Here is a 27960-nt window from a genome sequence, read left to right as displayed (position 1 = left end):
TACTTAGTCAATCTTTTGCTCCCCACTCTGTCTCTGGGGAATCCTCTCATCACCCCCTGCACCTCTGACCTGTACCCCAGTTCTGTATGCATAAATAAATAAATCTTTAACCAAAAAAAAAAAAAGAAGAAAAGAGCTCAGGAATGGGGAGACACAGCAGGAATGGGGAGACACAGCTAGGGCTGCCCCTTGGGGTCCAGGAGCTAAGAGTCTGAGGTGCTCTGGATCTCATTCCTTTTCTATTATGTCATCTCACTTTGACCTTAGTCCTGCAGTGCCTGGGCCTGCACTGGGGGCTGGGGGTAGCAGTACAGGGCATAGGTCTGTCCCTAAGCCGCGCAGAGCCTGGAAGACAAGCAAAACAAAAGTCCAAATCAGCGACCTAAGAGCCAGAGCTGTGGGAACACCACTTGGACAGCCTCTTCTGGAGCAGCCACTAAGACAGTAACCCAATGAACAGGAATTAGCAAAATGAATAAAAATAATTGTTAATAACATTTATTATTCAGGTCTCCCTCATCAAGGGAAAAAAATCTTAGAACTAAATCATGAATTATTTGTAAAAAATATTGCGTAGAAGAACAGGCAGTGAGAAGATTCTACCTCAGCGGTGATGGTGCTGAAACTTAACCCCTAGGTCACCAAGGAGGCCCGACATTAATTTTTTTTCTTTTTAAAGATTTATTTATTTATTTATGCATACAGAACAGGGGTACAGGTCATAGTGCAGGGGTGGTGAGAGGATTCACCAGAGACAAAGCAGAACAGGCAGATTGACAGAAATACAGTGCTGAGGGGAGCAGCAGGCAAGACAGGCAAGACCCCAGGTCTGGGTCCTTGTAGGCTTTGACTAAACTCTTTAATGAACTTTTAAATATCAGATCCACTTCAGAGGGGGGTTATTTCAGTTGATTCTCATACACTAATCTCCAAAAGCACACCTCCAAAACCATCACACAGGGTCATGGGATTTAATATACAACTTCGGGGAGGACACAAACATTCCGTATATAATCTTTGTACTGCAGTCCCATAAATTATGAAAAAATAGATTTTATTAAAAGTGCAAAGGAATGGCAAAACAGTGGCATGATCTGATTTATGTTTTTACTTAATTCTTTTCTTTTTATTGATTTAGGAGAGGTCCCAAGATACAGGTTAGAAAAACTCCAGCTGTCACACTGTGGTTCTTAGAAGGGAAGAGATACAGATTTGCTCTTACTCCTTTCCTGGCACAAAGCTTCTAATGCTCTTGGACTTTCCTAAGTGATAAGTGATAAGGTGTCTTTTGCTGTTTGTAACAAGTCCTTTTCAAGCACACTTGTTTATTAAGGAACTGAATTTGGAAAGCCCTTGAGAGGTAAACTGGGGGTGAGTTGTAGTTTCTAGGAGAATAAACCATGACTAGAGAGCTGGATCTTTCAGCTCTCCTCTACTCTAAGAAGGGGACATTGAAGGGCTTTATTTAGATTGAGTCCAATAACCAAAGGCTATTTATTTATTTTTAAAGATTTATTTATGCATACAGAACTGGGGTAGAGATCAGAGGTGTGGGGGGGTGAGCAGATTCATCAGAAACAGAGTGAGGAACAGGACAGATCTACTGAAACATACTGCTGAGGGGAGCAGCCTGTGAGACAGGAGAGGTCTGCTGTGCCCTGTGGGTCAGCTCCCTGGCTGTGGATCAAACTCATGCAGCAGTGGCTTCGGATATCTTCACAGTGCTGGCTTAAGGGAGGCCCTGCCAAAACATAAACCTTAAAAAGAAAGAAAGAAACTGGCCCCAAATGGAGGCACTTGTGCTAAACCCAATTCACCAAAACCCGATTTAATGTCTAATTTAATTGCAGTTTCAGCCCTTCCCAGGGAAGTAATTCTGACCATTCTGGGCTAACAAAAGCCAGTGGTCTGCCTACTGGTCACTCCCTTGCCTCAAGGGAAGGTGGAATTGTGCTTAGAACAATCTTTTTCTTTTGCTAAATAATCCCACCCTCTTCTTGCCCAAGAGAAACTTTCCAGTTTGTACTAGCAGTTGGGGATACTGTTGAGCCCTTTTATCAAAGCCAATGAAATCTCTAAATTTACTGGGTTGAATTTTGTTTTTTTACAGTAGTTGCATTCTGTGTATATTTTGTAGTCACAGCCCACAGAATTGTGGGAGGCCTAGATGGGGATATAAGAAAAAGATATTAAAGCCACCTCTAAGATTTGTAGGAGAATGAAGCTGTTACCTGTAGAGAGGGAAAGATTACAGAAGAATACTTGGGGAGGGGAGCTGGAAACAGAAGCAGAAAATGTTTGAGGGCTGTAATGTCAAAGAAGGGGCAAGATATAAAGACTTAGGATTTCAGGAGCAAGCTGAGGTCTGGAGTGATGAATTTGGGCATCATCACACAACTGTAATGTATTTAAAGCTACGGGATATCAGATCACCCAGGGAGTAGATGTAGTTAGAGAAGCTCAAGGCTGAACCTAGGTCACCCAAGTTTACAGGTTAGAGAGATGAGACAGAATCAGCAAAGGGCACCAAGAAAGAATGGCTGTGAGTGAGGGAAACCAGGAGAGAATGGCACACTAAGGAAGTGCTTGCAAGAGAGGTCAATGCTGAAGTTAGATCAAGCAACATGGGAGTGAGCAGAAAGCTGGTGATCACATGGGTGGTTTTGGGGATACCAGAGGCAGAAGCCTGATTTGGAGTGAATTGAAGGGAGAATAGAAGAGAACTGAAGAAGAGTATGCAGACAAGTCTTTCCAGGGGAACAGAAATGGGACAGTAGCTGGAGGGAGGAATGTGGGAGTCAAGGGAGGGCTTGTTAAATTTGGGAGAAATTACGGTATAGTTGAATGTGTTTGGAGAATGCTCTGATAAATGTGAAAAAATTCATGACACAAGAGCAATATATACCTCAAGATTCACTCATGTCTGCCAACCTGATGCGGATGTCCTTGATGTACCTGTATTGCAACTTACTAAAAACTGCAATCATCTCCCCACCTAAGCCTGCTTTTGTAGTTTTTATCTCACTTGATAGAAATTTCAGTTCATTACCCAAGGTAGAAAGCTGGCATGTAGCAGTGAGCATAGTAAATATTCACGATCTCATCATATGCAAAATGAGGCAATGGCTGAGCACCAAGGACTATGGCCCAGACTTAAAGGTCAAACAGCAGGAAGGTGAAGACATGATTAGTCTGACATCAAGTTGTAGCAATTCCACACCCTAAAAATCTTTCAAATTTGTCCCCTCACTCCAGTTCAGGCCTTCATTTTCTGATCTGCAACCTTTTAAAGAGGTCTTTCTGGCCGTGCCCTTGACCCAAATGGAGAAAGTTCTACAAAATACAAATGTCTATTCAATCTTTTTAAACCTTTCATAGACGTTCTCAGATAAAGGCAAATGTGGCGGTCTCTATCAATATTCTTTATACCATTTTCCCAGTCTCAGAATTCTGGCCTCACACCTTGCCGCTCCCTTTGTCTGGAAGTGTGTGTTCTACCTAAGGCTAGAGGTAGGAGTTATTACTTCTGGGCAGCCTTTCCCATTATTCAATTCAAGGCTAGCGAGGTGATCTTGTATTACTGCCACCCTCGGAGAACCTTGGTCTAGTAACAGGTAAGCCAGCTGTCCAAACCTACCCAGAGGTAAACTGATGAGTCAGAAATAGGTTAGTGCCCGAACCCCCAACCTTAGTGCTCTCATTCAGATGTAAAGCGCTAAAATACCTTCTACAGCAAAGCTCTTTACAGTTTGTAAAACCTTCTGTTGGTCAAATCTTTATATCCTGGGGCAGAGTTGCAAAACGGAAATGTTTTTAAAATCCGGGAGCTCGAAAGCAAGTTTTCAAAAGAACTAGGAAATCAGCACTTGGCGAACAACTGCGTGGAGGTCAACTAGCTGCCAGGGAGACCCCTGCCCGCAGAACATCCAGCCGTGACACCCGCGGGAGACCCCCGCACCTCCCACCTTCCCGCCCAACTCGCACCCCCACCAACGTCGAAGACTACAAATCCCGGCATCCCCCGCACCCAGTGAGTGGCAGCACGAAGTGCATGCCGGGTCACGTAGTTCAGTTCCAAATTCAGGAAAAGCCAGGACCGTCCCATGACGTCACGTGGGCTCGGGGTAGGAGTCGGAACCCGTCCTGGTGAAGTTAAATCTTCGTCCAGAGAGCCGACCCTTTTTCCTTTGGTGACCCAGTGTCGGGTCCCACCCCGCAGCTCAGCGGACCTATGGTGTGCGTTGAGTAGCCTCTCGCGTGAATCCTTCACGGTTAAAGGGGAAGCAGCAGGGGGCGAGCGCAGGCAGCATTCCGCCCTCGAGGCGCAGGCTTGTGAGCGTCGTGGTACGCAGGACGCTACCGGGCCACGGGCTGAGCAGCGCCACTTAGGACGTGGCGAGACCGTTCGGACGGCCGCTTCCCCTTGCTCTGCCAGTCGGGCCAGAGGCGCGGGAGGCGCAAAGGCTGCTGGGGCCGCGCATGCGCCCTCCGCCACTGGGAGTACACCTCCAACGTCTGCGGGCGCGGGGGGTGTCGGGTGCCCGCGGCGGCGGCGCTTTGCGGCTGGTCGTGCGGGTCGGGCGCGGGCGGGTGCGGCGGCAGTGGCGCGCACAGGTGATTGACTGGCCAGCTGGCTGAGGGAGCGCCTGGTCCTCCTCGCTGGCAGGTGGCGGAGCTTATTTGGGCGGCGGCGGCGGCGGCGGCGGCAGCGGCAGCGGCGGCCGGGCTCGGGAGGCGCTCCTTGGGCCAAGGCCATGGCTCCGCGGCTGCAGCTGGAGAAGGCGGCCTGGCGCTGGGCGGAGACGGTGCGGCCCGAGGAGGTGTCGCAGGAGCACATCGAGACCGCCTACCGTATCTGGCTGGAGCCCTGCATCCGCGGCGTGTGCAGGTGAGGCCAGCGCAGCGGCCCTGCGCCCCCCTGGCGCCGGACCTTGGAAAACTGGGCTCGGGGCTGGGCTAGGGGAAGAAGACGGCGGCCGGTTGCGTGCATCCTGCAGGCGCAAAGAGGAGTAAGGTGGAGCCTTCATCCCTTCCGCCGTCTCGGCGAGCTGCGGACGCAGCCTGCCTGGGCTCTGCACGGAGGTGATGCTGCTGAAACCCTTTAGAAAGGGTTCTGGGTTCATATCTTAGAAGATGGCGGTGGAGATGGCTGAAGGCAGGATCGAGAGCTCAGCAAACATTGGTGGTTGGTGTGTCTTGGCCACGGCTTGGCGTTTTCGACCGAGAAAAGGGAACTTCTTGGAAGGGAGCTCAACACAGTCTGTTTTGCATTCCTGTTGACGCCAAAGGCTTGATCATTTTCATAATTTTGGTTGTGGCTGCTTTAGAAAATTGTGTGGTTAGCCTGTGTCATCGGTACCTTTTACCTGCCCCCCAGGTGACCTCCCTCACTTTTTAATGTTTTTAGTTTTGTTTTGTTTTTTATGTTGGTCCTTCTGCCCATACGCCACTCTTACTAAGAACAAGTTTGAGCTGTACGAATGCTGACCTTCATTGCTGCTTAGCCCTCAAACCTTGCCTTTTCATTCTCTGGCATTGTTGTGCTTGTCTCTTCGGTTTTTCCACCTTTTAACGCGGGAACTATAGTTTTTGTTCCGGAACCTAGTTGAGTTGACTTGACCAAACCGGGCATGCTCAGTAACCTTTCAGCGGCATTTTTAGTTAAGGCTTTCTGGACTTTTTTCATTCCCGGGGTGGGGGTGAGAGTCGGAAGGAATGGAAGTCACTGCCTCATCCTGGAACTTGAAAAAAAGCTAATGTGAGGAATGAAACAAGCTTGGAAGTTTGCAAGTAAACGGATGATTCCCGGCGCCGGCGTCTTGTTGGCGAAGGGGGCAAATCTCCCTCTAGCTAGGAAGTGCGCGAGTGACAGAAGTCTGTGTGATAGAAGTAGTTTCAGCCTGCTTAATTAGGCTCCAGAGTAATCCAAAAAATGAAATAGGAATAGTTCTAACTTCAAACGTTAACTGACTAAATATTTGTAGAAATAGGGTGAGCTCACCATCAGGGAATATCATGGTGAATTTTATGCTGCAATTAAAAAGAAACGATTGAGATATAATTCCTGTATTGTGATTCACCCACTTAAGATGTGTGATATAGTGCTTTTTCGTTATTTGTATATTCTCAAGGTTGTCCAGATAATCTGATTTTAGGACTCCTCCCCACGTACCAGACCCCCCCCCCAAAAAAAAAAAGCCATGACACTTAGCAGTAGGTTATTCCTTAGTTCTCTACTGTGCATTGCCCCCTCCAGTTCCAGGCAGCACCCAACTATATACTTTGTGTCTTAAAATTTGCCTATTTTGGACATTTCATGTATGGACTTGTTTCACTTTGGATGGTGGGTGTAATAACATGTCTGTATTTTTTTTTAAATTGTGTAAAGTGCAGAAAAGTTAACATTTTAAGATATAATTGGACCACAAATACATTTACAATGTTGTACAAACCTCACCATTTTTGGGTCCAGAACTTTTTTCACTCTAAAAGGAAGCTTTAACATTAGTCACTTTGCATTTCCCCTTCCTAGTTCCTGGCAACCAGGAAACTCCCTGTCACCAAGCACTTGTCTAATCTATGTATTTCATGTAAATGGAGTTACATGAAATAGCTGGTGGCCATTTTTTATCTGGCTTTCACTTAGCATTTGTTTTGGTATAGTGTTTTCCAGGATTATGCTATAGTGAATCCTCTTTATGGCTGAATAATAGTCCATTGTTTGGATATACCATATTTTGTTTACCCCTTCAGTGGAAGGACTTAAAAAAATTCCTCCAATATTCCCCAAGGAATAATTGACAAATATAACTATATGTTTATAAAGTATACAATGTGATGATTTGATGTACATTAGGAAATGGCTACCGAGCTCAAGGTAATAAGTCCATCACCTCCTCTAGTTAACTTAATAGACATATGGGTGGTTGCCACATTTTTGCTATTATGAATAGTGCTGCTATGAATTTTTTTGTTGTTGTTGAAACACCTGTTTTCAGTCCTGGGGGCTGGTTGCCTGCTAGTGAGGTTCCTAGGTCCTATGGCAAATATGTTTAACTTGTAGGGCCACTATGCTATTTCCACAGCTGCTGTGCCACTTAAAATTCCCACCCGTGGTGTTGGTGGGAATTTCTTTTGGCATTTGTTAAGTTCTGTTTAATTGCCAGGCTGGGGGTTTGCATTGGCATCTCGTTCTGGATTTGAGTGCATTTCCTAATAGCTAGTGAGTCGAGCATCTTAGGCTTTTTGCCCATTTTCTTTTCTGTTTATTGCTGAACAATATTCCATTCTGTGTGCTATGAATATTAGCTTGCAAATTTTTGTGGGGTGTTTTAATTTTTCTTGGGTAGATAGCTAGGATTGGGACTATTGGCATAATAATATCATGCTGAACATTTTGAGGGACTAATTCATATGTTGTCCATTCAATACTTTTATTTATTTTAGAATAATTCCAAGTCTTTTGGCCATTAAAAAGTGGATTGTCTTATTGAGTTCTCACATTCTGGATACAAATACCTTATGTTTGCAAATCTTTATCTTTTTAGTTCAAAGGGTTTTAACTTTGATATAGTACAATTTAGCTCTTACCTGATTTTGAAACCATGCCTATTCTGAGGTCCAATCAGTTTTTATTTAAATATCAACCTGGTTGGGCGGGGGTGACGGAGAGGGATTGGAAGGAAGGAGAAATGTGGGGGGCCTATGGGGATGACAGGTGGACAAAGTGAGGGAGGAGGGATGTAAACATTGTTTTAAAATCAACAGCAATCTAAATAGATATATAAATTAAAAAATGGTACCTGGTTTTCTTATAGTATACAGTATGTTGAGATGCCAGCGCTGATGAGGTGTGTAGCCATATTCAGAGACTGGGCGAACCTGTCCCTCATGGAAACTATTTTCCCCTTTGCCTTGCTGACTTTCAAGATCAAGTCCAATTATTTATTTTTTAAAAGGCTTACTTATGAACACAGAACTGGGGTACAGGCCAGAGGTGCAGGGGCGATGAGAGGATTCACCAGAGACAAAGTGGGGAGCAGAACAGGCAGATTGATGAAGTACATTGCTGAGGGGAGCAGTGGGCGGGGTCAGGAGAGGTCTGCAGTGCCCAGTGGGTCAGCTCCAGGGCAGGGATCGAGCTCTTGCTGAAGTGGATTTAGCTTCTTAGTGCTATGCCTTAAACTGCTGTGCTATCGGGGAGGGCCCAAAAAAAAAATATATATATATATGTATATATATATATATATTTTTTAAAGATTTATTTATTTGTGCATACAGAACTGGGGTACAGGCCAGAGGCTCAGGGGCGGCGAAAGGCTTCACCAGAGACAGAGTGGGGAACAGAACAGGCAGATCGACGAAGTACACTGCTGAGGGGAGCAGCGGGCGGGCCAGGAGAGGTCTGCCACGCCATGTGGTCACCTCTGGGGCAGGCGGGAATCGAACTCATGCGGAAGCAGCTTTAGATTCTCAGTGCTGTGCTTTAACCCACTGCGCCACCAGGGAGGGCCCCAAAAAATATTTTTAAAGTTTTTTTTTTTGTTGTTCAGTACAGGGATTGCATTGGGTGAATTAACACACAGAGAACGTTGTATCTACCAGCAATATAAAAATGTTACTAGCACCCCCCCCACTGCCCAATCTCCCTTTTCTGCCTCCTGCCAATCACTTCTTCCTCCCTGCTCCTCAAAAGTAACCATTCCCTTTACAGTGGAAACCAGATTATTTTTCTTGTTTTGAATTTGTATACAATTGTATACATTGTAGTTCCTTTTGTGTCTGGTTTTTGCTGCCTCTGGTGAGGTTCATCCCCACGTGGGAATTTTTAGTGCTATGCAGCATTCCATGCTTTTTATATACTTTATCTTTCTCACTGGCATTGTCATTTGGAATTTTTCCAGTATTTGAATAAAGCTTCAGTGCACGTTCTTGTATATATCTTCTGGGATATACACTTTAAAAAGAAAGATTTATTTATGCATGTAAGAACTGGGGTACAGGCCAGAGCTGTGGGAGAATGAGAAGAGTAGGGAGCATAACAGGCAGATTGACTGAAATACACTGCTGAGGGGAGCAGCAGGTAAGACTGAAGAGGTCTGCTGCACGTGCACATGGTGGGTCAGGTCTCCGGCTGGGGGTCAGCTTACTCTATCTGCCGTAGCTGCAGACAACTTCTTAACGCTGTTAGACATTACTCCGGTACCACCAGGGAGTCTGTGACAGGAATTGCTGGGTCAATAGTTTTTATTTAACTTTACAGTGGATACTACAAATTAGTTCCAAAGTGATTGTACCACTCACTCATGAACAGTACGTGAGTTATGTGCTATGTTACTGATAGCATCTTAGTCATTTTGTCATGGTATCATTGAGGTTTTCATATATCTGACATGTAGGTTTTTGTGTGTCGTTGACAAATTCCCCTCTCTAAAAGGAACAGAAGTTTAGATTTTAGTAACTATCCATGGTTTTTCTGGTATCTGACAGATCACCACTTTCAGGGATGAATAAAATGCAATAGTCATACCAGATTTCTGAAGAGTCACATCTTGCTACTGATTTAATGAATTCATCTCAAATAAAGCTATCACCCAGAGAACAAAGTTGTAATATGTTAACTTTTGTTTTTTCTATATACAAAACCTGTTAATACATTTTGTGTAAGTGCATTTTAAATTGTCTTTCCCAAGGGGGCGCTCCCTAGTAGCTCAGTGGGTTAAAGTGCAGCACTGTGAAGCTGTCTGCAGCCACTATAGCAACAAGTTGGATCCCCCGCCAGGGACCAGACCCACATGGTGTGTGCAGCAGGAGACATCTCCTGAGCCACCTGCCACTTCCCTGAGCCACTCTGCTCAGTAGTATATTTCAGTCTATCTTCCTGTTCTGGTCCCCCACTCTGTCTCTGGTGAATCCTCTTACCCTCTCCCTGACTTCTGGCCTATACCCCACCTCTTGTATGCATAAATAAATCTTAAAAAAAAAAAACAAAAACAAATCAAAACAGAATGTTGGCCCTCCCTCATTGTGCATGAGTTCAATCCCTGCCCAGGAGGTCGTCCACAAGGTGCAGCAGACCTCTCCTGACCCGCCCACTTGCTCCCTTCAGCAGTGTACTGTTCTGTCAGTCAGTCAGCCTGTTCTGCTCCCCACTCTGTTTCTGGTGAATTTTCACCACCCCTGCACCTTTGGCCTGTATTCTAGTTCTGTATGCATAAATAAATAAATCTTCAAAAAAAAATGTTTCCCCAGTGTTTTAGTTTATAGAAGTAAATGTAATTATTGCACAATTTATTTTTCACATTGCAAAGTAGAACCTTTCCTTTTGGACATTTGTCTATTTTTTTTGTCCCTCACTTTGCTCTCTCTGAACTCTAAATTTAATCTTCTGAACATCCTTGTAAATATCTTCTATATCTCTGGTTTTTTTTTTTTTAAAGAAAAGTTAATGTGGCGTGAATCGTGAATCTTTTGTAAGGTGTTTGATATACATTAACAGTATAAGATTCACATGGCACAGCAGACCTCACCTGTCTTACCCTCTGCTCCCCACTCTGCCTCTGGTGAATCCTTTCACCCTGCCCTCTGTACATTAGCCTACATCCCAGTTCTTGTATGCATAAATAAGTACATACATACAAGAACTGGGATGTAGGCTAGATGTGCAGAGGATTCACAAGAGGCAGAGTGGGGAGCAGAACAGAAGGATTTTACTGAAATATACTACCATCTCTATCTTTGGGGGTGTTAAGGTCTTTGGTCCCTCAAAAAAATCCTACTTTCATATTTTTGAGTTTTAAGAGATCTTTGTGTGTGTGTGTTTAAGATTTATTTATGTGTACAAAACTGGGGTACAGGCCAGTCCCCAGACAGTGGGGAGCAGAACAGGCAGATTGACTCAATTCACTGCCAAGGGAAGCAGTGGGCAGGACAGGAGAGATCTGCCAAGCCATGTGGGTCACCTCCCTGGCTGGGGATTGAACTGCAGTGGCTGCAGATAGCTTCATAGTGCTGTGCTTTAACCTGTTGGGCCACCGGGGAGGACCTTTTTTTTTTTTTAAAGATTTGCCTATGCATACAAAGATTGGATGTACGGGGTGAGAGGATTCAGCAGAGGCAGATTTACTGAAATACACTAATGGAAGCAGTGGATGAGATGGGAGGTCTCTGCGCCATGTGGGTCACCTCCTGGCTGGGGATCAAATTCAAGATACAGTGGCTGTGGGCTGCATAGCAGCCTCAGAGTGCTGCAGTTTAATCTGCTGCAGCTCAACCTGTTGCACCACCCGGGATGCCCCAATAATTTGCTTTCACCAGAGGTTGAAAGTAGAATGAAGGGTCTCACTGCTTTACACGTACTCAAGTGCTTGGGTTCCCAAGGGGATCCAAATTACAAAGAAATTGTGGTAGAAAATATAGTGGTCACCTAACCTAGTCCCTTTTGTTTTTTAAATGAAAACATGGAGACCTTCCCTTGTATTGCTCTGTCATCTAATCCTTCCTCAAGTCCTATTTTCATCTCATCGATATGCTTGAAATCAGTTTTCCTCCATTCCCAGTGCCCCTGAATTGGGTTAGGACTTCTCCAAGGAAAATTGCTGTCTTAGGCTTTGTTCATTTTCTGTCCGTCATTTACATTGCTGCCAGGGTGTTTTGTTGCTTTGAAATTGTAGCATGTAATACATTGCAGCCGCTTAGCTAGTTTGTCATACCAGACAGCTTCAAACCTGTCCCCTGCATAGTGCTTTAGATACTTGGTGTTCTTACATCACTCAGTCCTAGAAAGAGTATCCATTAAAATTTGTATCATCCTTTCATTCCCACAATGTCCTCATATTCTGTGGATATGTGCCCAGAAGTAGATTCACTGAAGCAGACTATTGATGTCATTTAACATTTTGAGACAGTTTGCCAACTTTTCTCAAGGGTTGTTGAGTTACTCCTGTTAACAATGAATGGGCAATGATTCACATTGCCCGGTTTCACTGTTGAAAATTTTTGCTGATTTGATAAGTGAAAACATCTTTCACAACTTTAAAACTTGGATTTCTCTAGTTGAATGTTTAACCCTGTACTAATTGGTCTTATAAGAAACTTTAGAGGGAAAACTATATTCAGGAAGTAGGAGATCTGTTGTTGGCTCTTGGAATGTTAAGTTAATAAGAAAGTTTTATCTAGTTCACCTTTACTGGTTAGGTACCCTGGATACAGCTCTTGGCAATGAGGCTTGCAGCAATGTGAGGCTTGCTTTGTCATAGGGGGAGTGCCTCAGTTAACAGCGCTTGGGAGGTTTTTTAAATTTTAATTCAGAGTTTTCAACAGATAAGTCATGGATGAGGGTTTGGCAAGGATGTGGTGCCTGAACTTCCTGCTCCTGCTTCTACTGACCTGCTGGCTGCCCCTCTTCCCAGGCCAGGCCTTCGGAAGTGTCCCTGACGCTGTGGTTATGTGTTTTCCTTGCTTTTGTTTCCAAGTAAAATGTCTTGAGATTTTTGGTTTTGGGTAATGGGTGGCACCAACCTCTCCACAGCTCCTGCTAGAAACAGGAACTGAAGAGCAGCTTGCTTTTCTCAGAAAAAAGGCCTGGACCAGGCCGCAGGTAATGTACCTACGGTGATAGGTGTCTGGCATCCAGAACAAAAAACCTATGCTTTTACTTTTACTTATTTTGTGCTGAATTTATTTGGAGCTGTAAGTCTTATTTCTTCAGGGCTGTCTTTCTCTTTCCACAGTCCCCTCCTCTGGTCAGGAGCTACTGTGCTTTCCAGGGAGGCCCCTCAGTGGGCCCGGGGTGCTGAGTGGCCAGAGAGGTACATCTGACCCGTAGTTCAGCATTCTCTGCATTTTTAAGCACATGCAGTACAATTCAGCACTCTGGGCCCTGACCCGAGTCCAGCTCTGTCGGCCTGGGCACACCTCCCTGCTCCACCACTGTGGTGACTGAGTGGCACTCACTGCTCTTCATCCTCAGAGCTTGGCGACTTGTCCCCATGGCCTGGGCATTTTCAGTTGTTTTAAAGTGAACCAGAAGAACTTGTACCTCTGATTTACATGACTTTGTCAGAGTTTGAAGGTCAAGTGTGCACCATTTTCAGAGATCACTTAAGGCTGCTCAGGAAAAGAGAAAAAGTGGTGGCTTCTGTCAGAATTCTTAAGGCCTCAGATAGCAGTGAAAACCTACTCTTAAGAAGCCAACCGACCTGTGTGCATTGGAGACCTGTGCCACCAGGTACCAGTTCCCCTGCTCCTCGAACCTTTTGTTTATGATTTGGTTTGAGTCCCCTGCAGGTAGCATGGAGTTATGGGAAGAAAACTTGTGGGACGTGGGCAGGTGGGAAGGTTGTAGACAGTTTCTGTCTCATAGAAGAAATAGACCTGGATTAAATGGGGGCTACTTGTGACCTTGAAAGTTAGTAGATTCCTAAGCACATTGAAGTGTTAAGTCAAGCTATTGCACTTTCATTAAACAGGCATGTTTTTCCATGTAAACATGTGTTCCTGTCTCATTTTTTGATCTGTCTCTTACTACATTCGGTAGAAACAAGTATGCAGAAATAGCTTTTCTTTTTGTTCTTACCTTTTAAAAGGACATATTTATGAGGAAAAGGAGAAAAAGAGGCACCTGCATAGTCACAGGCGGGCAGGAGAGCTGCAGAAATAATTTTTGTACTGTAAGGTAATTAGTTAGGAATGGTGGGTGATATCTGACACTTGTGCCCCACTTCAAATGTGCTAAAAAAAAAGTTTAGGGGTTTTGGAGACTGAATGAGAGGTTTTTCTCTACAGAGAATTCTAGGCTTCTATAGGGTGCTGCTTAAATTGACTTAGAGACAGCTTATAATCGGAAATGTGATAAGACAACAGATTACCATCCCCCCTTCACCCCCCAATATGGAAAGATTTAGCCACAATTTGGAAAGCCTTAGCTGGTTAGGCTAAGCTAAGACATTTAAAGTGCAGAGGCCACCACCGTTGGCCTTTCACTGTTGTTGGTTCTTACCTGAAGTGGGCAGAAACCATAGATGTAGGCTCTTGAGACTGGTGCTTTGCCACAGCTTCGTCATATGTTCAGGGTGATGTATTTTGTCAAGTTGATTGAACTTTTAAACAAAATCAATGCCGACATTCTAGTGCCAAATAAATGCATCTTGCCTACAGGATTGCATCTATCTTTGTATTTTAAACCTTCAAGAAACCTATTTAGGGCCTTCCTATGAAGTGATCTGCAGCCCCTGCAGCAGAGTTCAGTTCCCAGCCAGGGAGCTGACCCACATGGCACAGCAGACCTCTCCTGACCCGCCTGCTGTTCTCAGCAGTGTATTCAGTAGATCTGCCTGTTCTGCTCCCCACTCTGTCTCTGGTGAATCCTTTCACCACCCCTGCACCTCTGGCCTGTACCCCAGTTCTTGTCTGCATAAATAAAAAAATACATAAATCTTGAATATATTCTGGAAAATACATCAGTTCACAGAGAGCTTCATGTATTCTTTCTGTTTGACAGTTGCATAATACTCCATTATGTGGACATGCCATATTTTGTTATTACAAACATGCTTTAATGAATAATCTAGTGCATGTGTTTTTGCATTAAGAGGTGATTTTCAGAGTGAATTCTCATAAATTGCTGTGTCAGAAGGTGTAGTTTCTGTTACACCACTCACATAGTTTTTGGTGACCACTCACAAAATTACTCTCCATGTAAGTCTTACCAATTTACATCTCCAATAGAACTTAGAGTTGACCTGTTTTCCTTACAACTTCAAGGTTGGCTCTCTCAGTCTTACTAATCTTACAGATGAAAAATGGATGTAAAATGGTATATTGATACAGTTGTAATCTGCATATTTCTTATCTCGGGACTGATATTTTTTAATTAAACTATAATTTTTTTTAATAGACGAAACTGCAAAGGAAATCCAAACTGCTTAGTTGGCATTGGTGAGCATATTTGGTTAGGAGAAATAGATGAAAATAGTTTTCATAACATCGATGATCCTAACTGTGAGAGAAGAAAAAAGGTAAGCTATCATTTTTACAGTGCTTGCTCTGTGTGTATTTTTGTGTGATTTAATTTTGTGCTTATGATCAGAAAGTGTCCCTGATTCCAGGGAACCTCTGCAGCTCTAAGATAAGTCCTTAAAACTCTAAACCACCACTTGAATTAGAATAGTTCTTAATGGTGTGCTTTAAAGCAGGTAATAATTACTGGTCCAGTAAGCCTTTAAATAATAGTTGTTTAAATCCAATTAACATTTTGCTTTAACATTGCATGTTTTTAAAATCTATTTAAAGGAAGTAGTAAATCAATTAAATAAGTTCCCGTAATAATATTTTTGTCTTTGGTTTATATTTTACATATCGTTTAAGTTTTTTTTTTTTTAATGTGTGTTAGTATTTTCTAGCTATAAAGCCTGACAGAATAGTCAACTGTGGATACTTTCTCTATTAAAAATAATGGTTCTTTGTAAATTCAGGAATTCTCAAAAAAAATTGGAAAAAATTGCAATCAACTCTGCCACCCATCTCCTAGATACACAGGACATAAAAGGGAATTTTCCTGAAAGTTTAATTTGTTGTTAGATAGTATAGGATGCCGAAAACAAAACACCTTTGTACACATGTTCCAAACTGATCTTTCCTAGAGCCACAGTTCTAATTTTAGACTTGAGTGACTGGAGAAGACTGGAAAGTGACCAGAAGACTAGAAGCTCATTCTCTAGTCAGTTTTACTACTGACAATTACTCTAGTCAACTCAAATTGGACTTTAATGAAAATTATGCACTAGCAGGCCTCCTGGTGGCCTAGGGGTTAAGTCTCAGCTCTATCATTTGCCTGAGTTCAATCCCCAGCCAGGGAGCTAACCCCATATACGGCATATTAGACCTCAACTGTCTCGCCTGCTCCTCCCCTTAACAGTGCATTTCTGTAAGTCCACCCTCTGTATTTGAATCCTCTCATTCCCAAACCTCCCCAACCCCATTTTTGGCCGTGTTAATTCCCAGTTCTTGTATGCAGAAATAAAATAAATTAAAAAGTTGTTTAAAAATTATGTACAGCTCTCCCTGGTGGCGCAGCGGGTTAAAGCACAGCACCAAGAATCTAAAGCCGCTTCCGCATGAGTTCGATTCCCGCCTGCCCCGGAGGTGACCACATGGCGTGGCAGACCCCTCCTGACCCGCCCGCTGCTCCCCTAAGCAGTGTACTTCGTCGATCTGCCTGTTCTGCTCCCTACTCTGTCTCTGGTGAAGCCTCTCGCCGCCCCTGAGCCTCTGGCCTGTACCCCAGTTCTGTATGCACAAATAAATAAATCTTAAAAAAAAAAAAATTGTGTACTAGGCCCTCCCTGGAGCAGTGGGTTAAAGCGCAACACTGCAAGCGAGTAGCAACTGCTTAAGTGCAAGTTCCGATCCCTGGCCCAGTTGTGACCCACATGGCGCAACAGACCTCTCCGGTGTCACTCACTGCTCCCCTCAGCAGTGTACTTCGATCTGCCTGTTTTGCTCCCCGCTCTGGCTATGGTGAATCCTCTAATGGCCCCTGCACCACTGGGTTTATACCACAGTTCTGTATACAAAAATAGTAAAATAAATCTTAAAAAAATATATGCACTATCCCTGACCAAAAGGGGCTTAAGGTTATATGTTGGTTGAGAGAGTTTCAATAGATCTTTAATCTGAAATTTAAAAAATCCTTCCTATATATTTTTGTTTGTTTAAAGGGAAATAGATTTTCAAAGTGTAAATTTTTTTTGTGTGTTTATAGAACTCATTTGTGGGCCTGACTAACCTTGGAGCTACTTGTTATGTTAACACATTTCTTCAAGTGTGGTTTCTCAACTTGGAGCTTCGGCAGGCACTGTACTTATGCCCCAGTACCTGTAGCGACTACATGATGGGAGATGGTGTCCAAGGAGAGAAAGGTCAGTGGGGACGGTGGCTGGGAGGCACGGCAGCCACAGAGGAAAGCAGCTTGCCTTCAAGGGTGCTTCCGTGCTGGGCCTGTGGCCATGGCCAGGTCCTTCATAAACGCTGTCAGTGCTTAAAACGTTTTGCTTTTTTTCTGTCTGTCATTTATGCCACCAGAATGACTTACTAATTCAAGTGAAGGAAGTATATTTGATTCTTCACAAAATCTGTATGTAATAATACTTTACCTGTAATCCCTTCATTTCTAGTGATTGATTTAAAAAATCAGTCCAAGGGTGTAACTTTTGCCTAGTTTGAGACTTAATACTTAGTGTAACCACAGCCAGCCTTTTGCCCTGAATCCCAGCAAGCTGACTCAGGTTATGTTTGCTAGCCTTGGTTTAATCAGCACACACTCACTGTAAGTTTAGAGAGGTTCAGTTTCGCACTGTTCCTAGTGGAATGATACATTTCCTCTACATGTGCAGTATGTGTTTAGATATTTTCACTTTGAATGAAAATTTGATGAAATAAAAGATTTTTCTCTTCAAAATTAGGGCTGACCTCCAAGGAGTTCAGTGTCTTAAAGATGACACATGCTTGGGAGGGCCAAGTTGAGGACTTTGTACATACTCTTGCTCCCTTCTGTGATGTACTGTCTTTAATATGGTGTATTTTTTTGCAAATGGCTCCTGACTTTGGCTCTGAGATAGATAGAAAAGATAGGGTTGTAGACGCATGTGTGCTTGCAGTACTATAGAATTTTGGTTCTTGTTAGTTATAATCTTGTCTTCAAGATTCTTAAAAACTCTTTAAGATTGTTTCCCCAAAACTTTATTTCTGTAGTTCTGAATACTTAAATCTAGATGAATGTACATCCTGAATGTAATAGTATGTATAAAGGGTGATTAATGTAAAAATGGATTATTTTTAATTTTTAGCATTGTTTCCTGAGATATAAGATAACTGATGAGTAAAAAATGAAAACTAAATTTCTATTTTATCAAGTGATGTGGCAATATTATGACTTGAATGTGTAAAGATTCACCTTAAACACACGTTTATATTTCACCAAAGTTTCTACCTTGTTTTCTGATAAGCGAACAATGCAGTGGAGTGGAAAGGAACCATATTAGAAATGATGGGATCTGAGTTCTGTTCCCAGCTCAGCCATTCCCTTATTTTAAAGGTAGGAAGACCAGCATAGTATGAATTGTTTTGATCTTATAGAGTATTTAAACTAGAAGAGAGATGGAGTAGATAACATTTAACTGAATAGCTTTTAACAGTCTAGAAAGCCTTTGTATCCAAAGAAGTGAGGTGAAAGAAAAGTCAATCAGTTCCAGGACTCAGAAACCCAACAATAATGTGAACAGAGAATGAATGGAGAAATAGTGACAGGAAATTGGAGTAATGGAAGAATTGCTCAATAAGAATTGAAGGGGATTTGGAGTTGGAAGCATAGAAGAATAGCAGATATAGGATACATCCACTACCCCAGAACAGAAAGGGTGCAGCTGAGGAAGAGCCCCTCACCCTGCTGCCCAGGCTCCGTTCTAGACCTCTTGAGAGAGCACTGCTTGGTAAAAAATGGCGCTGCAATGGGGGCCTCCCTGGTGGCTCAAGGCATTGAAGCGCAGTACTATGAAGCACTCTGCAGCCACTGCAGCATGAGTTCAACCCTGGTCAGGATTCAACCCCTGACCCACATGGTACAGCAGACCTCTCCTGTCCCGCTCACTGCTCCCCTCAGCAGTGTACTTCACTCAATCTGCCTGTTCTGTTCCCTACACAGTCTCTGGTGAATCCTCACACCCCACATCTGGCCCAGTTCTTGTATGCATAAAATAAGTAAATTAAAAAAAAAATAGGGTGCTGGGATGCCTCAGTGATGGTCTCTGCTAGAAGCAGCACAGGAGGTCATCTGTGGGACACAGGGTGCCTCAGAACTCCCTACCAAGTCACCTTGCAGTGGTCCAGCAGGTTATTTAAGAAGAATTGCCTCACTAGAGGTATTTATTTCACTGCAAGCTACCGGGGAGGTGCCGTGGGAAGCCACTGTCTGCTCAGCTTGCAGTAATCTCGGATCCTGGAGAAAGCTGCAGAAAGCTCATCTCTTAGGAGGCTGGTGAGGGGAGCAAGACTGAGCCCTCCAGTGCCCTCTGCTGATAATACTGAACCTTGCCTTAGCTACAAAGCTGAGATAACTTCACAGAGCTCATCTATTCAGAGTAGGCAAAGTGGGGTGAATTTGGACTTCAGAGGCAATAAAAAAAAATAGACTCTTGAGGTCATGCTTCCTATTTTCTCTCTCCTGTCCCCATTTTCTTTATCCCACCCCCTCATTAAAACTTGTAGCACTAAAATTCTAGAATGTTAATAGTGTGTTGTTTTCTTCAATAAAGCTTAATTGCTATGTTGAGATTCCTGTCACTTGCTCTATTTGTGGCAAGACTACATTCGTGAGAAAGCATTTGGCTGTCTTATAGGAATGATAAATACAGCGTGTGGCTTTTATTACTGGAATGCTGTTTCAGGTGATTTGACACTCTAGAAACTAGTTGATTGCGAGCCTCTTGTTTCTAGGTTATATATATTTGAATGGCTGTGACTGCCTCATTACTTATAAAAGACATGACTGCTAACTGGTTTGTTTTTAAGTTTTAGAACAATATAAAACATTGTTATAGTTTGGATGTTAGTTTGTTTTAATTAGGTCCTCAGGTGAAGGGAAAGTATATTTGAAACCCTTTTTCTTTTTAATAGACTATGAACCTCAAACAATCTGTGAGCATCTCCAGTACTTGTTTGCCTTGTTGCAAAACAGTAATAGGAGATACATTGATCCTTCTGGGTTTGTTAAAGCCTTGGGCTTGGATACAGGACAGCAGCAGGTAAAAACCTTTTATTTTTCTATTTTTTAAAATATAAGAAACATACTCAGATATTCCTTAGACTGTTTGATAAAAGAAGTTGAAATGCTTTATGGATTTTTTTCTATTTTAATTGGAGCATTTATTTGCTGTTCAATATATTACATGCTATACTTGATCCGTTTCTGAAAATTCAAAGGTGGGCACAGACAGTCCAACACAGCTCTAGCCTTGCTTGAGAACTCGAAGTTTAAAGAAAGATGATTTCTGAGATAATTACGATTTTGTGTCACAAGTTAAAAAGCAGCTATGATTTTTCTTTAATTAATCCAACCTTGTGTTGTAGGATGCCCAAGAATTTTCAAAGCTCTTTATGTCTCTTTTGGAAGATACTTTGTCTAAACAAAAGAACCCAGATGTTCGGAACATTGTTCAGCAGCAGTTCTGTGGAGAATATGCTTACGTAACTGTGTAAGTATGTTTCAGTGTTTTCCTGGTACATTTTATTCCAAGACTGTTGCTCACTTGTTACCTAATTTTTAGTTCTATTCCAAGTTACAGCTTTAGTGAGTTATCATGGGACCTGGAATATTTATAGAAGTATATTTCCATGGGAACATGTAAACAACTGACTTGGCTATTTACAGTTGAACTCATCCAGGTATTAGGAACTGTGGTTGAGCACCTGCCACTTACTCTGTCTATGGCTCTAAGGTTTAAGCTGAGAAAATGACATTGGAGGAGACTACATTACAAAGGAAATGTAAAACACTTAAAATTTTTTCATAATCCTAAACTATATAGCCTCACCAATCACTGTGTGTTTTGTTTTTATATACTTCGTGTAAATAATTTGTTGAAGAGAACTAGTGTTTTCTTTCCCTACTTGTAGGATTAAAACACTAGGACCATTGCCTTTTCCTACTCTGATCTTAATTTTATCACTCTGTTTTATTATAGTTGCAATCAGTGTGGCAGAGAGTCCAAGCTTTTATCAAAGTTTTATGAACTGGAGTTAAATATCCAAGGCCACAAACAGTTAACAGATTGTATCTCAGAATTTTTGAAGGTATTCAAATTTTGTTGGATCTATTTCTGGTTATTAACATTTAGATATACTAAATGGTGTTTTGATTTAATGGATAAACTTATTACTTCAGTCTTATCTGTCCAAGAAGTATGTTTCTGTAGTGAGGTAGAGAAAAATTGTGAGAAAATATTGAAGCCGACTGGTTGCTTTATATATAAAATTACGTATATGTAAATTTACTTTTTGTATTAGATAACAAGAATGTGCTGAATAATGCAAAATTTTTTAATTAGCTTTTTTTTTTTAGATTTATTTATTTATGCTTACAAAACTGGGGTACAGGCCAGAGGCTCAGGGGTGGCGAGAGGCATCACCAGAGGCAGAGTGGGGAGCAGAACAGGCAGATGCATGAAATACATCTGCTGAGGGGAGCAGCGGGCAGGACAGGAGAGGTCTGCCACGCCATGTGGGTCAGCTCCCTGGCCAGGAGGGTTGAACTCATGCTGAAACAGGTGCAGGGCTTTAACCCACTGCGCCACCAGGGAGGACCCAGCATGGTCATTTTTAAGCCTCCTTTCCATCCTTCTATTTTTTGTATATTTAGACTTACACAGAGCTAAGAAAGTATGATCTCTTTCATTTTGGGTGAGGAGCAACTATGAGGAAACTGTTGTTGAGTACGGGCAGATAGTAGTATAATAAAGGAGCTTATTCAGCCGCCTTGGAATGTTTTGTGCTCTTCCTACCCTTTTAATATAGCCACTTACCTGCTGGTAGAGACTCATTGTTGAATTCAGTCAGCTAAGTATCAGTGCTTAGTGTTCAGACTCCATTTTAGTGTTGGGAATAACAATAGTGAGTGGAAACAGCATTTTGTCTTTAAGTAGCTTTTAGTGCAGTAGACAAGAGCTCGTAAAATGCATAGCATTTAAAACCATAATTAAAGAGCTGTGGACAGAAATAAAGGAGGGGCCAAGAGGGTGAGGTTGATCAGATAAAATACTCGAGGAATAAAGCATGTAAGAATCAGGGAGAACAGAGTTCTGGGTGGTTGGCTGACAGGAGCAAAACCTGGAGGAGTGTAGGCCAGTGGCATAAAGAGCAGCAGGGAAGTGGCTGAAATGGATAAGCAAGATAGATGCAGTTGCGAGAGCCAGCTTAAAACCATGTCAGATAGTGCCTGGCAGACCTTTTCAAAGGTTGACTTTGAGAGGGATGCAATGCCACTGAAAGGTTGTAGGCCCAGGAGTGATAATCTCTCTTAGCGGGATGAGTGGTACTATCTTGAGAGAAGTTTGAAAGTGGCCAGGGTAGTCCAGAGGAGTCAGTGGTGGCTTGGACTGAAAGTCAACTAAAGAGGCTATAAGTACTGTTTGGATCGTGCATATATTTTCAAAGTAGTGCTGTCAAAAGGTGTGGGCTGGAGGAGAGAAGCGCAGCATCAGTGATTAACAAGTTTTGACCTAAGCAACTGGAAGACTGGCCTTACCTCACTTAGCTGGGAGGAACAAGTCTGAGAGTGACATTAAGAATTTGCTTTAGGATCTTCTGTACTTGAGGTAGAGCTCAGGGGAGAAGTCAGGCGTGGATGGAATCACCAAGGGAGTGAAAAAATAGACTGTTCCCTGGGATGCAAACATTAAGAGATGAGGGAGATGGAAATAGCTGGCAGAGGATGCTGAGAACATTGGCCAGTGAGTTAAAAGCAAGCAGTCAATACCGTGGGCTAAGTGAGTGCAAATAAGGCGATGGTATCAGAATTGTGTCTATCTAAAAGCTATGGTGTTGTAAGGGAAGATTTTAAAGAAATTGCCATTAGCTTTAATGTTGAATTTTTGCCATGTTCCTTTTCTAGCTTTTTTCATGGCTCTGGTATATAATTCAGATTCTGTGTCTGTATATCTGTCTATCTGTATTTGTGTGTAAATTTTGTGTGTGTGTGTGTGTGTAAATCTATCTACATATATATATATATATATATCTTTGTATTCTGGTGTCCATATATAGTTTTTACCCATTTATCAATTTTGTATCATGATATGTATTTCTTAAACTTTCTTAGAATTGGCAGAAGTGGGTTTCTTTTTAAAATGATACATTTTGGAGAGATGCACGCTAATTTTAAATGTCACTGTAGAAATTAAGACTGCTGCTAAGCATTGTTTTTTTACCTTGTATCTTTCATTACTCATAGTAGGTTGATTTGAAAGCCTTGAATGGGAGATATTAATTAAAGTGAAATTGTGCTTTCCAGCAGAGATTTGATCACTTAAAAAATCTTTCCATCTTTTAATATTTTTAAACTAATATATCTTTTTCCTTCTGCTTAGGAAGAAAAATTAGAAGGAGACAATCGATATTTCTGTGAAAACTGTCAAAGCAAACAGAATGCAACAAGGAAGATTCGACTCCTTAGTCTTCCCTGCACTTTGAATTTACAACTAATGCGCTTTGTCTTTGACAGGTAAATGTTTGTGAGGAGTAATGTTGCTCATTGTGTGTTCAGAGTTTACCTCAGACAGAAGTGGTAATGATTACCGTTAATAATAGTAGTTAGAGAAGAAGACCACTATATGTGTGTCTGTCTCTCAGAGTTTATTTTGGGGAATTTCAAATTTATGCTGAGAAGGAAAGTTTAAAAAGGAGGATGTCATTTTCAGATGTCTTTGTCCTTGGAAGCCAGCCATATGTATTTGAGGATCAGAGACAGGTTTTTGTTCTAAGAAATTAGTAAAAACTGCATGGTAAAAACAAGACGGTTGGGGAAGAAATGAGTTACCTTAACATTTTTAAAATAAGAACTGGGGCTAGAATAAATTAGAACAAAACTAAAAATAAATTACCTTTTCTACTCTATAGTACTTCTCACCTTCATGCTAGATGAAATCTAGTCAGCTAATAATTGTGTCTATTAAAATAGCTGGTAGAGTTTTTGTAGTTTTATGATTGTGAATATATCAATCTAATACAGTCAGTAATAAATGAAGCTTTTCTTTTGGTTAGGCAAACTGGACATAAAAAAAAACTGAACACTTACATTGGCTTCTCAGAAATTTTGGATATGGAGCCTTATGTGGAACATAAAGGTAATATTTTTACTGAGCAATGATAATTTTTTGTGATGCTTAGAGATTAAACCTGTGATGCATATGGAATAGCAGTTTACTGCTAGTCTTATTTTGTAATCTCTGAACAAAGGCTTTTGAGAGGATTTGGTGTTACTTTTATTTTTTTAACAAAGACCAGATGGTTTACTGAAATCTAACTATGAGCACAAAATAATAAGCAGTGAGAAAGGTATTTTTTTCTTACTGACCCCATATTGGTCTTAGTCTCAGTAGTTTCTGTGATTCCTCATAAAATTCTCTGAGCTGCCCCCATTCACTTAAAGTATACATCACAAACAATGATTACCATTGAGAAGTTCAAGGATGCTGTATCATAGAAGTAATTTACTGCTGATTTCTTTTCGTTGTCTTTACCAAACAGGCTGATTCTCATAGTGAAAACACATGCCTTGGCCGTTTGTCTCTCTTGCCCAACTGGAAGTACTGTTTTACTTCTCTTTAAAGTTAATCTTATGACTTCTATATTAAAATATGACATACATAATACATACATAATGTTGTAAGCTAAACCTAGTTTAGTTTACCCGTCTCTTCGTGGGAAATCGTCAGGAAGGTTTGATCTTTAATCCAAAATCAATCAAATCTTCCTCTCTGCCTCTTTTGTTCCTGTCTGGGCAGTTGAAGATGGTAGCTAGAGAAAAACACCATCATAGGTGTCTGTCTCTCAAAATTTATTTTGGAGAATTATTGTCCCTTTATGCTTAATGTAATGACTGTTTCTGTTAATTCAAACTTGTGATACCAATAGGCCCTTTCTCTAAGATTTTTGTTATTGTTGTAGATGAGCTAGGGTGTAGGCCAGAGGTGCAAGGGATAAGAGCATTCATCCGGGACAGAGAGGGAGCAGAAAATGTGGATAATTTCTGAAATATATTGCTAATACATATGCTACACCATATGTGTGTTATAGCTGCTTGGCTACAGCTCGAACTTGGCCTGCAGTAATGATATCGCTAAGACTTACGCACTAGGCCAAGGAGGCCGACCTCCTTGTTCTAAGTTCTAATTCATCCCAGGACTGCATCATGGTAAATTTTAGGCTGTGTTTTTCTGCTTCATAGTGTGAATTCTTGGCAGAAATATTCATGAGGGATAGCTTCTTAAGGGTTTGGAATGATGTTTCTCATTCCAGTGTCAAAGTAGGGATAAGGCAGATTTCTACTATTTCTTGTACAGGATGCATTCACTTTTCCTTATTTTTTTTAAACTGAAGAACCCTACTCGAATGGTGAGAGGTCCCCAACTATTCTCAACTTCGTGGACGACCTTCCTTTTACTTCTGGTTCTATAAGCCTCTTATGTGTGAAAAACTAAGTTCAAGGTTCAATTCTATACTCTTAAAGGATTGTTTTCACTGTCTTCATTTCCCTAGCTTCCCATAGTATTTAGCTTCTGAGGATTATTTTATGTTCTTGCCAACAAGTCAGTGCATCTTAAAGATCTTAAAATATTTTTATCCTCCCTTATTTTTTCCACTTGGCAAGGTTTTTGGTGGGTTTTGGCTCCAGTGTTAATTTGCATTAGCATGTTTCACTAAACTACAGGAGTACAGGGACTTGGTTCTTTGAGCCAGCTGCTTATCTGTGCCCAATGTCCATTATATAAATAGAGTGATTGGCTATACTTCTGACTTATTCCTTGTAGTTAAGGAAATTCTGGTATGAAATAGAGATACAGGCAAAGATTTTTACTACAAGAATAATTATAATGTCCCTAAATGTTGCCAGTTTGAATGTCAGAATAATGGGAGTGCCTCCTGATATGCATTTATATGTCATCAGTAGGAACAGTTCTTAGAAGAATGTTTAAAATGTTAATAGTATATTTGTTAGGAAATATGTTTCAATTTTAAGTGCTTATATGTGTGTATCGTGGGGATGTTCATCTTTCATGTGCTAATTTTAAATATGATGTGTAGTAGAAGCAGTCTTTCCAACCAAGTTTTCCCTCTAATTGGTAAGTTTAAAATCTTTAAAGGATTTTTTCCAAAGTTTGTTTTATCTTAAAAATGTAAATGCTCATTCATTTGCTGGTATTGTGGTATGAGTAGTATTCTCTTGCATAAACCATGTGCATACTATATAGTGATTTGTGGGTTTTGTTTATCTTTCTATAAAGTGGAATAGGAACTTAAAATACATATAAGTCTTGAATGCAGAATTTAAAATTTGTTATGTTTTGTCATTAGTTTTTAATGTTTTGTTCCATCTAATTTCCAAACATCTCCCTTATATATGCCCTTTGAACATATTTTTTCTTAGCAGTTACCTCTAATTTCTTCTGAACCATTTCTAGAAACAATTGTGCACACTCGTTAGTTTGTGAAATTAATTTTTGGAGAGTATCAGTAGCTTATTACTCATAAACATGTCTCACCAGTTTATACAACGGGCGAGGTAGACTGTATTGTAGCCATATAGAAGCCATCCCTTGCTTTCTGTATGTTTTGCAGAAGGAATGGGTGGGTAGTCATGGTGACTGGTTAACAATGTAAACTACATTGTTTTTATAAGATTAATTTTTAAACATCTTATGCCTAAGATGGGTCAATTCTGCCAGGTGCATAAAGAATTGCAGTCTTTACTATTCAGGCTCGGATATTTTTATCTAAAATTCTTTCTCCTTTCTCCTTTTTCCAGATGGGTCCTATGTGTATGAACTTAGTGCAGTGCTCATACACAGAGGAGTGAGCGCTTATTCTGGCCACTACATCGCCCATGTGAAAGATCCCCAGTCCGGTGAATGGTATAAGTTTAATGATGAAGACATAGAAAAGATGGAGGGAAAGAAATTACAACTAGGGATTGAGGAAGATCTAGGTAAAACCTTTAAGTTGTGAGTGCCCTTTTAAAATATAAATTTTTTTTTTTACTGCAAATATTTGTGATATGTTACAATCACCCATAATTATTATGGACTCAAGAATTTTCCTATTCCTTGAATAAAGATGGCTCAATTAAAAAAAAAATTTTCCCCCTGTATAGATGGTTTCTATGTTATGTTTTCAGTACAGGTTGAAGACAAATCTTTTCTGTAACAAGGTTATTGGGAAAAGAGAACAAACAGTATGGTGGGATATTATCATGATGAGTAGTTCGAATATAGTAGGGTTTATAATAGTCTTTCTCTGAGTTAGAAATTCAGTTTCGGGAAATTATTCCAGCAGGGGAACTTTGCTCTGAGAGCTCTACTCTTCCCCAATTAATATCCCATCTTTGGAAGGTGAGCAGTCCCTCAGTGTGAGGGGAACAAACTGCCTGCTCTTCTGTAGTAATGAGGGCGACCATTGAAAAGACTTCTGGAAATAAGTATCCTGGTATGTAACTCATTACTTCAATTTGCTTAGACCAGAATTGTCTTTTTCTTTTTTTTTTTTTTTTAATTTATGCATAGGAGAACTGGGGTACAGGCCAGAGGCTCAGGGGTGGTGAGCGGCTTCCCAGAGACAGAGTGGGGTCGTGAGAGGTCTGCCATGCCATGTGCTCACCTCCGGGGCAGGCGGGATTCGAACTCATGCGGTAGTGACTTTAGCTTCTTAGTGCTGTGCTTTAACCCGCTGCACCACCAGGGAGGGCCTGATTAAGTATTTTCTGTATTGACTAAAGCAGATAAAAGTTACAACATGGCACTCCCTGGTTAAAGCACAGCACTAAGAAGCTAAAGCCACTACCGCATGAGTTCGAATCCCGCCTTCCCCGGAGGTGAGCTCATGGCGTGGCAGACCTCTCACGACCCGCCTGCTGCTCCCCTCAGCAGTGTACTTCGTCGATCTGCCTGTTCTGCTCCCCACTCTGTCTCTGGTGAATCCTCTCACCCTTCGCATCTTTGGCCTGTACCCCAGTTCTATATGAACAAATAAATAAATCTTTTAAAAGAAAAAAGAAAATAATCAGATTTCATTAGTCATTAATGCTGTATTCTATCATGAATTTAATGAATTATTTTATATTTCCTCATACAGAGTAATGACCAACTTAAACCATATACCTTTTTAAAGATTTGTTTATATATATAAGAACTGGGG

The 27960-nt window shown here is 41.5% G+C and overlaps 1 protein-coding gene across 1 annotated transcript in view; it reads left to right on the top strand.

Annotated features, from left to right (window-relative positions):
* The first annotated feature begins 4515 nt into the window (after positions 1-4515).
* USP48 (ubiquitin specific peptidase 48) overlaps positions 4516-27960 on the top strand; it is a 57857-nt gene continuing 34412 nt past the window's right edge. The window contains exons 1-9 of the mRNA XM_004678576.2: positions 4516-4888; positions 14897-15017; positions 16763-16919; positions 19672-19799; positions 20125-20249; positions 20739-20847; positions 23139-23272; positions 23812-23894; positions 26576-26755. Of these exons, the coding sequence (XP_004678633.1) occupies positions 4755-4888; positions 14897-15017; positions 16763-16919; positions 19672-19799; positions 20125-20249; positions 20739-20847; positions 23139-23272; positions 23812-23894; positions 26576-26755 (1171 nt within the window). The 5' untranslated portion in view covers positions 4516-4754. The remainder of the gene's footprint in view (positions 4889-14896; positions 15018-16762; positions 16920-19671; positions 19800-20124; positions 20250-20738; positions 20848-23138; positions 23273-23811; positions 23895-26575; positions 26756-27960) is intronic.

This window comes from Condylura cristata, unplaced genomic scaffold, assembly GCF_000260355.1.
Source record: "Condylura cristata isolate star-nosed mole 26May11 unplaced genomic scaffold, ConCri1.0 scaffold00008, whole genome shotgun sequence".
Classification (NCBI taxonomy): domain Eukaryota; kingdom Metazoa; phylum Chordata; class Mammalia; order Eulipotyphla; family Talpidae; genus Condylura; species Condylura cristata.
The sequence above is the reverse complement of the archived record's forward strand: the minus strand, read 5'-3'. Positions and strand labels throughout refer to the sequence as shown.